Genomic DNA, 13,387 nt, shown 5'->3' on the forward strand with positions numbered 1-13,387 from the left:
GAGTACTCTACACAAGTTTTGTTAGATTTAGATTTAAGTAGTTCATGGTTTTTGGTGCTATTGTAAATGCTATTTCCCTGTAAATCATATTTCTCCCCTCTTTAAAAATACTCATTTGATCCTTTACTTGTAATGGAATCTTTATTCACTTGGAATAAGGAATAAAGAATGATTTCTGAGCTGGGAGCTCAAAGGTTTCCTTAGTTTGACAACTAATTATTTCTTACCTCTCATTCTTCTCCTTCTTTTTTTTTTTGTTAATCCTCACCCAAGGATATTTTTTCCATTGATTTTCTTTTAGAGAGAATGGAAAGGAGGGGGAGAGACAGAGAGAGAGAAACATCGATGTGAGAAAGACACATCAACTGATTGCCTTTCTCACGTGCCCCAGTTGGGTACCTGCAACAGAGGTACATGCCCTTGACCAGAATCGAACCTGAGACCCTTCAGTCCACAGGCCGATGCTCTACAAAGCAAAATAAGCCAGGGCATCTCTCATTCTGCCCTCAAACACTCTACGTTCCTGATATACCTTTAAGCAAAACTGTGAAATGTAATCATTAGCAGTTTTCAGCATTTAAATGGCATACTATTATATAGCACTACTGGGCTAGAAGAATATGTTGAATGGGTACAGCGTACATTTGATACCCAGCAAATTGCTATGGGTTTGCCTAACCCAGTGGTCGGCAAACTCATTAGTCAACAGAGCCAAATATCAACAGTACAGCGATTGAAATTTCTTTTGAGAGCCAAATTTTTTAAACTTAAACTTCTTCTAATGCCACTTCTTCAAAATAGACTCACCCAGGCCGTGGTATTTTGTGGAAGAGCCACACTCAAGGGGCCAAAGAGCCGCATGTGGCTCGCGAGCCACAGTTTGCCGACCATGGGCCTAACCCATGGGTGTCTGGGAAATGTCAGTCTCAGAGTAGTCAACTCCTATACTAATCACTGCCCAGCTAGCTTTTTTATACCAAGGGCTTAGGTTACTTCTGAAGGCAAAGAGGCAGGCTCAGGCTGACAAAAGCTGTAGATGCTGCAAATTTCTGCTGATGCTAATGGAATAATTTCAGTATATATTATGGTAAGAAGTTTAAGACATTGTGTCCTCTATCATTTAACGGTCATATTTATTAAAATATAAATGTTTTTCTTGTGGTTTAGATGCCCTCGTTGATTAGGTAATGAATTCTAATTTGTTTCAAGTAAATTCATCAAAGGATACTAGTTGTAGTATAGATTATTTTCTAATTATTATTATTACTAGAGGCCCAGTGCACAAATTCGTGCACAGGTGGGGTCCCTTGGGGTGGCCTGCGGGGATCAGGCCCCAGCTCACTCCCCTAGGCTCACAGCCCCGCAACCCCGCCTGGTACTTTGCTGTTGCCTGGCGCTGCCCCCTCACCTACTCCACCATCCCGGCTGCGGGGCTATTGGCGGGGCAATCGGGCCCCCGCTCACACCTGCTTTGGCCTGGCACTGCCTGCTCACCTGCTCCACCATCCCGCCGCAGTCCTGCTCTTGTGGGGGCCCATTGGGGCCATCAGCGCCTCCACTGCTGCTCTCTGCCAGAGCCGTGTTGCCAATGCCCGCAATGTTCCACGCTGCCCCCTGCTGGTCAGCACATTTCATAGCAAGCGATCGAATTCCTGGTCGAACAATTTGCATATTAGGCTTTTATTATATAAGATTATTTTTTGCAGTCAATATTTGGCAATGGAGGTGGCAGTAGGAAACCTGAGTTTTTTTGTTAGATGATAACTGTGGTCAGTATCTTTTCTAGCCTCAGTGTACAAATGTGGAGTCTGTACTAGATCATTTCTAAAGAACTTGAAATTCTGGAATCCATGATCATGTTAGTATTAAATTTATACTTTATAAAGCAGAAACAAATATAGCCCACTAGAGGGAGCACTGTTCTTTTTTAATGTTCTCAATTTTATTGAAAAATAGATCTTTCATATAAGAATGTATAACTTGTAGCTGAACAATTTATATAATAATGATAAAATGAACATCTGTTTACCCACAATTTGCATATTTTCCTCAGAGGTCATCAATATCTTGATTTCTGTCTTAATCATGCCCTCGCTTCTCTTTAGTGTTTTAACACTTAAATCCTTAAACAGTATATTGATTTGTTTCTGAAATATTTTTGTTTTGAACTTTATATAAAAGATATTAAAGAATGTCTGTGCTTCTCAGATTTGTTCTTATATTTCTCATGATTTTTGAAATTCATCCATGTTGATATATTTAATTATAGTTCCTGGGTTTTCTCATTTATGTTCTATTTTGTTATATCAATATATCTGTTGTTCTGTTAGTGGTGATTTGGGTTGCTTTCAGTTTTTTTGCTTTATAAACAATGCTCCCACGAACATTTATGAACCTGTTTCCTTTTGCACATGTGGAAGTTTCTTTAGGATACCCAGAATTACCTTGGAGTGGAATTATATTAGAGGATATACCAGTATGCATGTTCAACTTTACTAGGTAATTCCAAACTTTTCCATACTGAGTATGCTAATTTTTATTCCAGTAGAAAATATTTGATATTGACTGACTTAAATTTTTGCCAGTCTGATAAGTGAAATGCTGTCTCCTTGTGATGTTATTTTGATGACTTAAAGAGTTTTATTTTTTAAAATATACTTTATTAGAGAGAAAGGGAGAGGAATAGAGAGTTAGAAACATCGATGAGAGAGAAACATCGATCATCTGCCTCCTGCACACCCCCTACTGGGGATGTGCCTGCAACCAAGTTACCTGCCCTTGACCGGAATCGAACCTGGGACCCTTTAGTCCGCAGGCTGACGCTCTATCCACTGAGCCAAACCGGTGAGGGCTTAAAGTGTTTTATTTTGCTCATTTTTTTTTTTTTTTTGGTCAAAAATTTAAAAGAGGTTCATTTGGCAGTTTGCCCTTTACCCATAAGCCATTGGTTGAGCTAGAAAATTCACTTCGAAAATGGCTTCTTTCTCTGCTTACAAACATGGTGCCTTTGTGCTTTTTGGCCTCTCCTTTCTATACGAGGTTTCATCCTCAGGGCATCTCTATATGGGTTTTGCTTTTTGTGGCAGGATGCTCTTAGGGTAGTTGCTGTCCTTACATTGTTGCTGGAATTATATGCAGTAAGTATAGTATGTGAATGTGAAAGTGTATGTGAGTGAGTGTGTATGTATGCATACATGCTATACTTTGGCTGGAAATAGGACTTTTGTTGTGATTGTTGGCATCTAAAAAAAACAAAACAGGACTGGATTTCTATAAGCCATGCTCTACTTATGAACTAGGGTAACTTTTACTGACTTTAGAGTTCCATTTAATAGTATTTTGGAATCATTTGGAGATATCTGCCTTGGTAACTTAATACCAAAAATTTAAGCTATCTTTCAGTTTATTTATTTTTAATTTGATTTAATGATTTGCAGACCTCATTATTTTCTTACTGACTCAAAACTGACCTTTCAAATAAAGTGTAGTTATTGGATGTTCTTTTCAGAGAAGATGAAACTTAGCTTCTCTCGGTCAGTCATCTTTTTCCAAGTCTATTGTGACTGCTTTTGAAATGTTTCTCCATAGTACTCTTTATTTGTGATTCTTTCTGTTTCATCTCGATAAAAGTTTCCTTATAAACAATAGACATTTAAAAATGATTCATTTCTGCATTTGTCTTAGGAATAAGATCTTTATAATTTATTTGATTGATTTTTCCAATGGGTATCATGAACAAAATTTTAAGCCTTTATTTTGGCTTAAATAAGTAAAAAGTCAAACTAAAAAGTTAATTACCACCTGACTAGAGTTGCTCAGTTGATTGAATGTTGTCCTGTACACCAAAGTTTGCCGGTTTGATTCCCGGTCAGGGCACATATCTGGGTTGTGGGTTTGGTTCCTGGAAGAGAAGGCAGCCAATCAATATTTCTCATATCAATGTATGTGTTTGCTTCCCACCCCCCCACCACCACCCCACCCCTGCTTCCTCTCTCTAATCATGTCCTCAGGTGAGGATTAAAACAAACAAAAAGTTAATTGCCTACTGACTTCTATGTCAACATTAACAACTAGAGTTCTTGCATTAGTTCATCAATGCAATGCAATACAGTGCAATGCAATGTGTTGTTTTCTAACAAGCTAACAGAAAAAGAGCCTTTAAGTAAATTATGTATTAATTACATTTCTGTTGTTCTTTATCAGGTATGGTCTAGACTAGTTCATAGAGAGTTAGATTGTATTTAGGCTTCTATGAGTTAGTTCAGGAGTAATGCTGTTGAAACCTAGGAGGGATAGGAACAGTGGGTTATTGAACGTCAGAATAATGACATTGGACAGCTTTTACCTCCTTGGAGATGAATTTCTAGACCAAAGCTTCAATCTCAGTGTGAAGTATTGGATATTTTAGGGAAGGAGGATTAATCTTTATTAGAAGTAGTTATAAAAATGAATATTAGATCAAATGATTTTTGTTATTTATATATGCTTCCTTAGCAAGTATTATGCTTCCTTAGCAAGTATTACCAAGGACTTATCTATCAATTTCTATTTGTATGCTTATCATCTACAAATTTCAGCTGGAGTTATGAGGCAGTAAGGATTTTGAGCTAGGTGAAAGGAATGGCTTACTTGGGCATCCCATTAAGAACATATTTAATCATGAAAGCCAAATAATAAGAGAATAAATTCTATTTATTTAAAAATCTGTCATATGCTTGATTCCTGTTTTTCTTCACAAATGTTATTTGATGGGCATGATGAGTGGATTTTTTAAAATTAGTTTTTATTTATTTTAGAGAGGAAACATCAATGTGAGAAACATCGATTGGCTGCCTCCCACACATACCCTGACTGTGGATTGAGCGTGCAACTTGAGGATTTGCCCTGACTGGGAATTGACCCTGTGACCTTTTGGTGTGCGGGATGATGCTCAACCAACTGAGCCATACTGGCCAGGGCTGAATGAATATATTTTTTAAAATATATTTTTACTGATTTCAGAGAGGAAGGGAGAGATAGAAACATCAATGATGAGAATCATTGATCAGCTGCCTCCTGCACACCCTACACTAGGGACCTAGCCCACAACCTGGGCATATGCCCTGAACAGGCATCAAATTGTGACCTCCTGGGTCACTGGTTGGTGCTCAACCACTGAGCCACGCCAGCTGGCCTGAATGAATATTTTTAAAAAATATTGTTGGTTATAGTTAGCCACGTATAATGATTTGATTAAGTATGAACTCATTTAGTATATGAAGTTTGCTGTTATATAAATTCTCAAGGACACAAGAAGTGACTATTGTTAAAATATCTGTGTTGTCTTCCACTGACTATAATAATAATGGTTTTCTTCTTGGCTTTTAGATTTCCTCCTTCCTCACCCTTGAAACCATATCCAAAGAGGCCCCCATACCAAAAGGATGCTATTAAATTTCCAGAATGGAATGATTCCCCACCAGGCGTGTCACAAGAAAACATCCCAGTAAGGCCACTTGTGATGGTAAGTGCCATTACTAAAAGACTGATGGCTAGCAGCAGGAAGAATAAGTAGTAGTCTGTGAACCACCAGGCTTAGTCCAGTTCTCTCTGTTAGTTCCTTATGAACTTTGGTCTGAAAGTATTTTAAAACAATACCTTACGTGTCAATAGCTGAGAAACCAATAACAAAGACTGAGTTTTGCATTTTATCACTCTTGCCCATTGAGATTTTGACTGAAGATATGGTAGCTGTTTTCATATGTTCAGACCAAAAAGTTTTTTGTTAAAACTCCTTTATTCTTTTCCTTTCAGTTCTATAATTTGTTCTTTTCCCTCTTTGTCTCCTCCTCCTGAATTTTATCACCAGTTGAGAGTGAGAAGGTTGGGGCATGGAGTATTGTGGAATGAGCCCTACACAAAATATGAAAAAAGGTAGAATCTGCTAATCTTAGAAAACCTATGCTGATTATGCAATGAACTTTTTTGGGGACCTACTTTTTCTTTAAAATATCTCCATTAAAGACTACCAAGATTGAAATAATGCTTAAAAAATAAAATGCAGAGACAAATTTTGTATGGCAGTTTTTAAGAATTATAGTAACACCAATGTGTTTAATTAATCTAGTCTTATATGACTTGATGTCCAATTCATGCTTTTGTTTGCAAAGATTTGATGTAAACATTTTTTGGCAATGTAATGAGAAGAAAAAATATCTGAAGAAGTTGTATTATCTCAGTTTGGAGAATATAGTTAAGCAGCTTAGGCTGTATCAAAGATAATTCAAGAAAAAGTAACACTGGTGACAGAAATGGGGTCTCTATAAGGGCTTACAGATATGTCAGGGATAGTGATGAATTTGGTTTTAAATATGTTTGATGATAAAGTTGGGTTGTATTAAATGAAGTGTCTAATAGGCAGATGGAGATAATGGCGCTGGAACTTAGGGGAGCAGTCATGTTTGGAAGTCATTAACTTATTCACTCAACAAAGATTTATTGAGTGTCTACTGTGTGTCTTGCATTGTACTAGGCTCTACAGTTACAGTAATATGTGATACAGTTTTGTTCTAAAAGGATTCAAAGTCTACTGAAGCATAACAATACAAACATAGATTAATAGAAAACATAGTGGAACTATTCTGAAAGAGTGAGCACAAAGGGTATTTGAGGACTATTTAATTCCTAATAAGGAACACTTAATTAAGGTCTGCTTGCTAGTCCCTATCCTAGAGAAAATTAAAATATAAGTTCTGTGAGATAAGGTATATTATTTTTGCACATTCACATTTAAACATCTAATATGACCCCATCCGTAGAATTATTATTCAACAAAAGAGATAGAATCCCATATTAAATTAATGTGTGTTTATGCCATCAATAATAACTTCCCTTTTCTGTTCTATTTGGTTCTTCAAAGTAAAAATATTCCTGGAATTACCTCTAGGAAAACCAACTGCTCATTAGCATACTTTAATGCACCAATGACAGTGACTTCTGTCTTCTGTTCAGTTTCAAATCTTTCAGGATCCCCGAAGTGGTATACCAGTGTCTCGATTCATCCACCTCCCTGCCCCCAGTGTATCATTTTTCTGGTCATCTGAATCTACATTTGTTTTGATAACTATTGTCTTGCCTTTTCTCATACTTCCCCCTTAAATGGAGTGGTAGAAGTTTGAAAGCTCCCTGCTTGTTAGAATTCCACTAAAGCCTAGACTGCTGCTTCTTGAGAATTGTCCAAAGAAGGAATGGCGAGCAGGATCTGTTTCCCTTGATATAGGTGTTAGAATGATGGCGGTAATCAATAGAGAAATAGTTCATCATCTTGAAGAACTTGAGCTTATTCATTTTTTTTATTTCTTACTTTCCCTCTCTGTTTTTGCCTCCACTTTGCTTGTTGGTTTTTGTTTTGTCCTATCTTCTCCCTTGCCTAGCCATTATATAGAATAAAATGAAATACATAAATTTATTTCTTGTGTTTGCTGAGGGTGGCAGTATAATGTGGAAAGTAAGTGTGGGCTCTTGAATCTTGGCTCCTCCATTTACTACCTATTTGAGCTTGTGTCTGTTTAATTCATTGTGTTTCTGTCTCAGTGTTCTTTTGGGTGGAACTGGGATGATAATACCCCTCTTGGGTAGGGTTGTTTCGAGAATCAAGTGAGTTCACACAGGTACTTAGTAATGTATTTAAAAGAATTGTTTACAGGCAGAGACAAAAGAAAAAATACTCATAATATCATCCAGAGAGAACTAATATTAACATTTTTGTTGTGTATTAGTTTTTCTCCTTGCCATCTCAAGCTGTTCTCTGTGGAGGTTTGTTTTACCTGCCTTTTGCACATGCCTACAGTCTGGGGGCTGCTATTCAACACTGTACTTATTCGATCTTAGCTTACAAAAATGAGCGAACTCTTGATTATAATATAATTTTATTTTAAATAATCATTCAATTTGGACAGTGTATAAATAGGTATTCTATTTAATTTTGAAATAATAAAGTTTTATTTCATTGCTACTTCTCTTGATTATTTGGAACTCCCACAGGAAATGTCATGCTTATCATCAGAGCTCTTCTGTAATTCCTGAATCTTAATTTATAATATGACCTGATTTTTAATAGCCATACTTTATTTCTCTGCACTGCATGCAAAGAAAGTTAGTTTATTTCTTTTTATTTTAAATCAAATTACAAATAACAAAATTAAAGAATTTCTTATAAAACAATACCACTGTCAATTGAAATATTCTCTTTCTTTCTGCTCCCCTCCCTGCCATCAGAATTCTGAGATGTGGTACAAGCGTCACAGTATTGCTATTGGAGAGGTGCCGGCTTGCCGCCTTGTCTACCGCAGACAGCTGACAGAGGCCAATGTAGAAGAGATATGGAAGTCTATGACATTATCACAGTATGTGCATTTGATATTAATGAGACTTTTTAGTGTGTTTTTTTCTAATTTTCTTCTTTCTTAATCTCTGAATATTTAATTTTCTGAAATTACGTATAAAAATCTCAATTTTGCATTATTTGCAGCTGTGCTGCTTATCAAACATAATTTAACTGGATTCTGTTTTATTTTCTATGTAATTTATATAATAGTTAAGAGTAGACATTTGAAAGTTCTTTAACTCAATGAAATACAGTGAGAAATTTGGTCTTTTAAATATTTTATGTACTATATAATTAAAGTTAATAGCAGGGTTTTTTCTCACAAAGATGTACTAGTAGCTGTTTTTCATCACTGGATAAGCTAATTCTTGTTTTTATAATATCTTATGAAATTTTCTTGGCATTTAAGGTGTTACGTCATTAAATTACTAAAGCAATATGTTAATGGCAAAAGGATATTTTTCAGTGTATTCTATCATAATCATTTTCTAGCCTTTTGCCCCACAAGAATTGGGTGAAATGCAAGAAAACAACACAGTTTAAAGATTGATATTTTACAGTGCTGGGATTTGGGGTAAATAATGACCTTAAAAAATTTAACTAAATAATATAATTATCATCTTTCTTTTTAGTTTACAGAAAATCCTTGGCCTAGATTCCTTAGAAGAAGTTTTAGACATTAAACTTGTCAAGTCCAAGTTCATCATACATAATGTATATAGTGTGAGCCAGCAGGGAGTTGTTATCCTTGATGACAAATCAAGTAAGTGCATAGAAACCATTTTGTTTCTGGTTGATCCATATGTTGGCTGCTTATCTATCACCTTCTATTTGATGCTTCTCTAAATCCTAACTAAATTTATACTTTCTCATCTCGCATCCTGATACCTTTTAACTAATTGTTTGGATTAAAGAAATGTCATAGAATGATGAATACTCAGGAGTGAAAACGTCAGCAAAATCCATCCAGAGGCCAGTTCAATTAGCCTCAGTGGGCATTAAGAGGTTCTGTATTATCCTCAGAAAATCCCTAAAAAGTGAGTAGGTTTAAGACCTATCTTAGAGCTTGAGTCAGTTTTCAGGTGGATTCTGGGGTCTGATTGATTTTAGGTTCTCATTGACCTTTTTGTTATGATATTTCCGTGTCAGTGTTTCTGAGATATTTTGGTTTATGTCCTTTTTTTCTTTTTATAAAGGTAGCTTTTTAGAGGTTGAAGGTGTTTCAATTTTGTATACTTTTTTTTTTCAAGCCAGTTTACAAATCAGGAAAAGAACAAAACATTTAGCAGCTATCCTGTTTTGTTTTATTTTAAATATATTTTTATTGATTTCAGAGAGGAAGGGAGAGGGATAGAGAGATAGAAACATCAATAATGAGAGAGAATCATTGATCAGCTGCCTCCTGCATGTCCCCTACTGGGGATGGAGCCTACAACCTGGGCATGTGCCCTTGACCAGAATTGAACCTGGGGCCTTTTAGTCCGCAGACTGACGCTCTATCCACTGAGGCAAACTGGGTAGGGCTCTGATTTTTGAAAAATACACTCACAATACATGTAGTGGGCCAGAATCTCCAAACTGATTTTACAACTTCCTTCCCCTGGATAAGGGATGGGCTAGAATTGAACAGGCTCTTTGATTGGGTCTTCCTTTACTTCAAACACTTAATCCTGGGGTTTAGCTGGAATTAGAATGACCTTTGGCTGTGGGAAGGTGGTACAGTACTTTTGGGTTTTATTAAAGTTAGGCTGGAACCCCTGGCAGCAGACAGAGCTGTACCAGAAGGGGCCCGAGCAGTGGTGAGAGGGAAGAGGTTGCTCAAGGCCAAGTTTCCTGACAGGAACAGAATGTGTCTTTGAAACTTGAAATACTCCCCCTTTTTAGCCCCTGTATCAGGAATGAAGGACACCAGGAAACAGAAATAGATTTGTGAATTTATGAGTTGTCTGGTTAATACCAACTTGTAAAATTAAGTTACATAGAATGAGGGGGGTGTTGCCTTTGAAGTAGATCTAAAATACTTTCACATTCTCTGAGTATAGCAAACATTAATACTTTTAGCTACCAGTTGGATGACCAGTCTTTTTTTTTTGTCTTATTAAGTAAGTTCTTCAGCAAGGAGAGCACTCTCAAGTCTCAGGTTCATTAGGTCTAACAATTCAGTGTCTTTTCAATTTTACCGAAAGTAGAGAAGATGAAGAAGTGGAAGTGTGAGTGCCAGCCCATCTCATCAGATGCCTGTGACAGGGCCAGGCAGGAGGAAAAGACTACCAGAATGGCTCACCTAGGATTTTTTGTAGCAGTGTGTTAACCATTATTGTTTTAAGGCTGTTCTAATATGAATAGCCTACACTAATATGTCAGTAGAACTTGGTTTGCTTAAAACATTTTGAAAATTGGAACAAGTAAAGTGATACCTATATTGGACCTTGGACATACAGAATTCACCTTTTTTTATTTTTTTATTTTTTGGTGAACTGGTTTCACAAATGCATTTCATGACTAATATTTTTGCTTGTCCTCTTTTTTTCATTGCCTGATATAATTCTTAGGATAATTGATTTGTTTGTTAGTTTGTTTCCCTAGAACAAATGATCAAATTTCTTCTTGTCACTAAAGCTTTAAAAAGTTCATCTTGTCCTTAGAGAATTTTGCAGGCATGATTTATACAAGCAAATGTACCATTGCTGCTAAGGAAAAATTTTTATCTTTTCAAGTTCTAATACATAAATAGGTGATTTTGATTAGCAGATATGTTCCATACTACTTAGGCAAGAACTACATTCTTATGATATCAATTATGTATGTAATTTCTAGAGTTATATGCAATTGAATAAAATATCTTTTTATTTTTCTGCAGAAGAACTTCCTCATTGGGTACTGTCAGCAATGAAGTGTTTGGCAAATTGTAAGTACTTATTGTCTGCCAATTTTATGAATTTAACAGAAATTGGCACCCTGAATTAGAATATACTTTTGCTCAATGACCTGAACCTGTGTGATTGGTAGTTAATAATTTTGAGATTACTGTATTTTTACTGATAAATGTGTGACTTGGTGAAAGGGCTGATTATAGAATGCGTTTAAAGGAATTTGTGTTTTCATTTTCTGTTGTCTGATTTTTATTCCTAAAACGTGTGTTCCTAAGTATGTCCTATATTTACATCATCGGTTTGCTTAGCAGATCCTGTCTACTATTGGCTTTTTACAGGGCAGTAGTTTAAGTGGGAGAGAAATGTTTTAGAAGGCTAATCTGATTGGAATGCAGGATGGTTTGGAAGGAGAAGAACCTGCATGTAGAGAAGCAAGAAAGACTTTCAGTAATTTGGACGTACGATGAAGGCACCTGTATCAGGGTGGTCCCTTTGAGGTTTCCATAGGCATACAAAATCCATTTCATAGGCAGTTGATATCTACTTTATTCAACTATCCTAAGAATTATATCACTTTATTGGATATCACAGGCACTGTGAAACGATGAATAATTGAAGTATCTCTTTTAACATTACTATTTTGGGGGGGATTTTCAGAAGGCTTGACCCAAAGAATGGTTAATGGCTTAACTCAAACCAATGGTTTTAACAAGAAGAATTCTAGTTATTTGGCTGACTGATAGTGGTGATATTCTCTGGGTCTTTTGAAGTCTCACAGATCACTGCAGAGAGGTAGTTTCTTTCTTCCCTTTTGGGTGAGACTAGTATGAGCAGAGATAGGTGTATACATTCTTGAATTAGTAGACTCTGAATTACTTAACTGAAGTTAGTTTTGTTTGATTATAGAATGAAATTAAAATAACTATTCAGATGATAGTGGGTGATCTCAGTGGTAATATACAAAAAATGATTATATATTATTATTCTGAGTGTGAATAGCAATATTAGTTTATGTGAAGCCCAAAGTTCTCCATGTTTAACTATTAAAATTATTGTCCATTTTTGGTTAATATTTTGGAACCTCTGAGATGTGGAGTTCTATGGTTTTACCTTGGGAGAGTGATTTTTATTCTTGCTCCATCATTTGAAACCACTTAAGTTTAAATTATATATTTGGCCAGAGTTGGCAGTGACAAGATAGAAGGTGTAAATGGGAGGTTAAATGGCCCATTTCTGAATTCCTGGCAAACTTAGGACTTGGAGGTTGAGGAAGCCAGAATAACAAATCTGGACTATAGTATGTTGTAAAGTGTATATTAAGGTGTATCTATAATGTTGAATTTTAAGTGATGATCAAAACTTAGTGAAGAGTATAGTTTTCCCTCAAGGAAGATGTATATATAATAAGCCACCAAACTTCTGCAGAAAAGGTTAAAATAACTGGAATTGCTCATCAATGGAGAGGAAAGATGTGAGGAGCGACTCAGTAATGTTCTCCATGTGTGTCAGGTGGTGTTATATTATATGGAAATTCTTGGGACAGGAACATGTCTCATATGTAGCAAGTGCAGTGGATGGTTGGCATATTCATAAAGATGCTTGTTTATGTGTCAAAGAAAACAAGGTGGTGAAAGGGCAAAGTCAGCCTTTTGATTAGTTTTATAAAATAATTAATTTTTCCAAATTCTCATTGGTCTCCAAAATTTATTTTGAATCTGTTAAAGTTATGAACTATTTCTTACACTTTTTATTTTTAATGAGTCTAGATTCCTGTTGTAGTCATCTAAAAGGGAGCAGAAAGGATAGACTGATTATATAATATTTTGAAGGCCTAGTGCAGTGATGGCGAACCTGTGACACGCGTGTCAGCACTGACACGCGTAGCCATTTCTGATGACACGCGGCCGCTGAGGCGGCTGCATGCCGAGGATGAAACATTTGCTGCTCCTGAGGATGAAACATTTGCGAAATAATGTTTTTTCCTCAAAGTGACACACTACCCGAGTTATGCTCAGTTTTTTGGCGAAGTTTGACACACCAAGCTCAAAAGGTTGCCCATCACTGGCCTAGTGCCTTCTTCTTTTTTTTTTTTAAATGAAATTATTACAATAACTATTTCTTTTTAAAATATATTTTATTGATTTTTTAC

The 13,387-nt window shown here is 36.1% G+C and overlaps 1 protein-coding gene across 1 annotated transcript in view; it reads left to right on the top strand.

Annotated features, from left to right (window-relative positions):
* LOC103305135 (elongation of very long chain fatty acids protein 7) overlaps nucleotides 1-13,387 on the top strand; it is a 169,336-nt gene that overhangs the window by 130,062 nt on the left and 25,887 nt on the right. Inside the window, exons 9-12 of the mRNA XM_054715232.1 lie at nucleotides 5,368-5,503; nucleotides 8,257-8,384; nucleotides 8,998-9,128; nucleotides 11,226-11,273. Coding sequence (XP_054571207.1) covers nucleotides 5,368-5,503; nucleotides 8,257-8,384; nucleotides 8,998-9,128; nucleotides 11,226-11,273 — 443 coding nt within the window. The remainder of the gene's footprint in view (nucleotides 1-5,367; nucleotides 5,504-8,256; nucleotides 8,385-8,997; nucleotides 9,129-11,225; nucleotides 11,274-13,387) is intronic.

The sequence above is a fragment of the Eptesicus fuscus genome, chromosome 4 (genome assembly GCF_027574615.1).
Source record: "Eptesicus fuscus isolate TK198812 chromosome 4, DD_ASM_mEF_20220401, whole genome shotgun sequence".
NCBI lineage: Eukaryota > Metazoa > Chordata > Mammalia > Chiroptera > Vespertilionidae > Eptesicus > Eptesicus fuscus.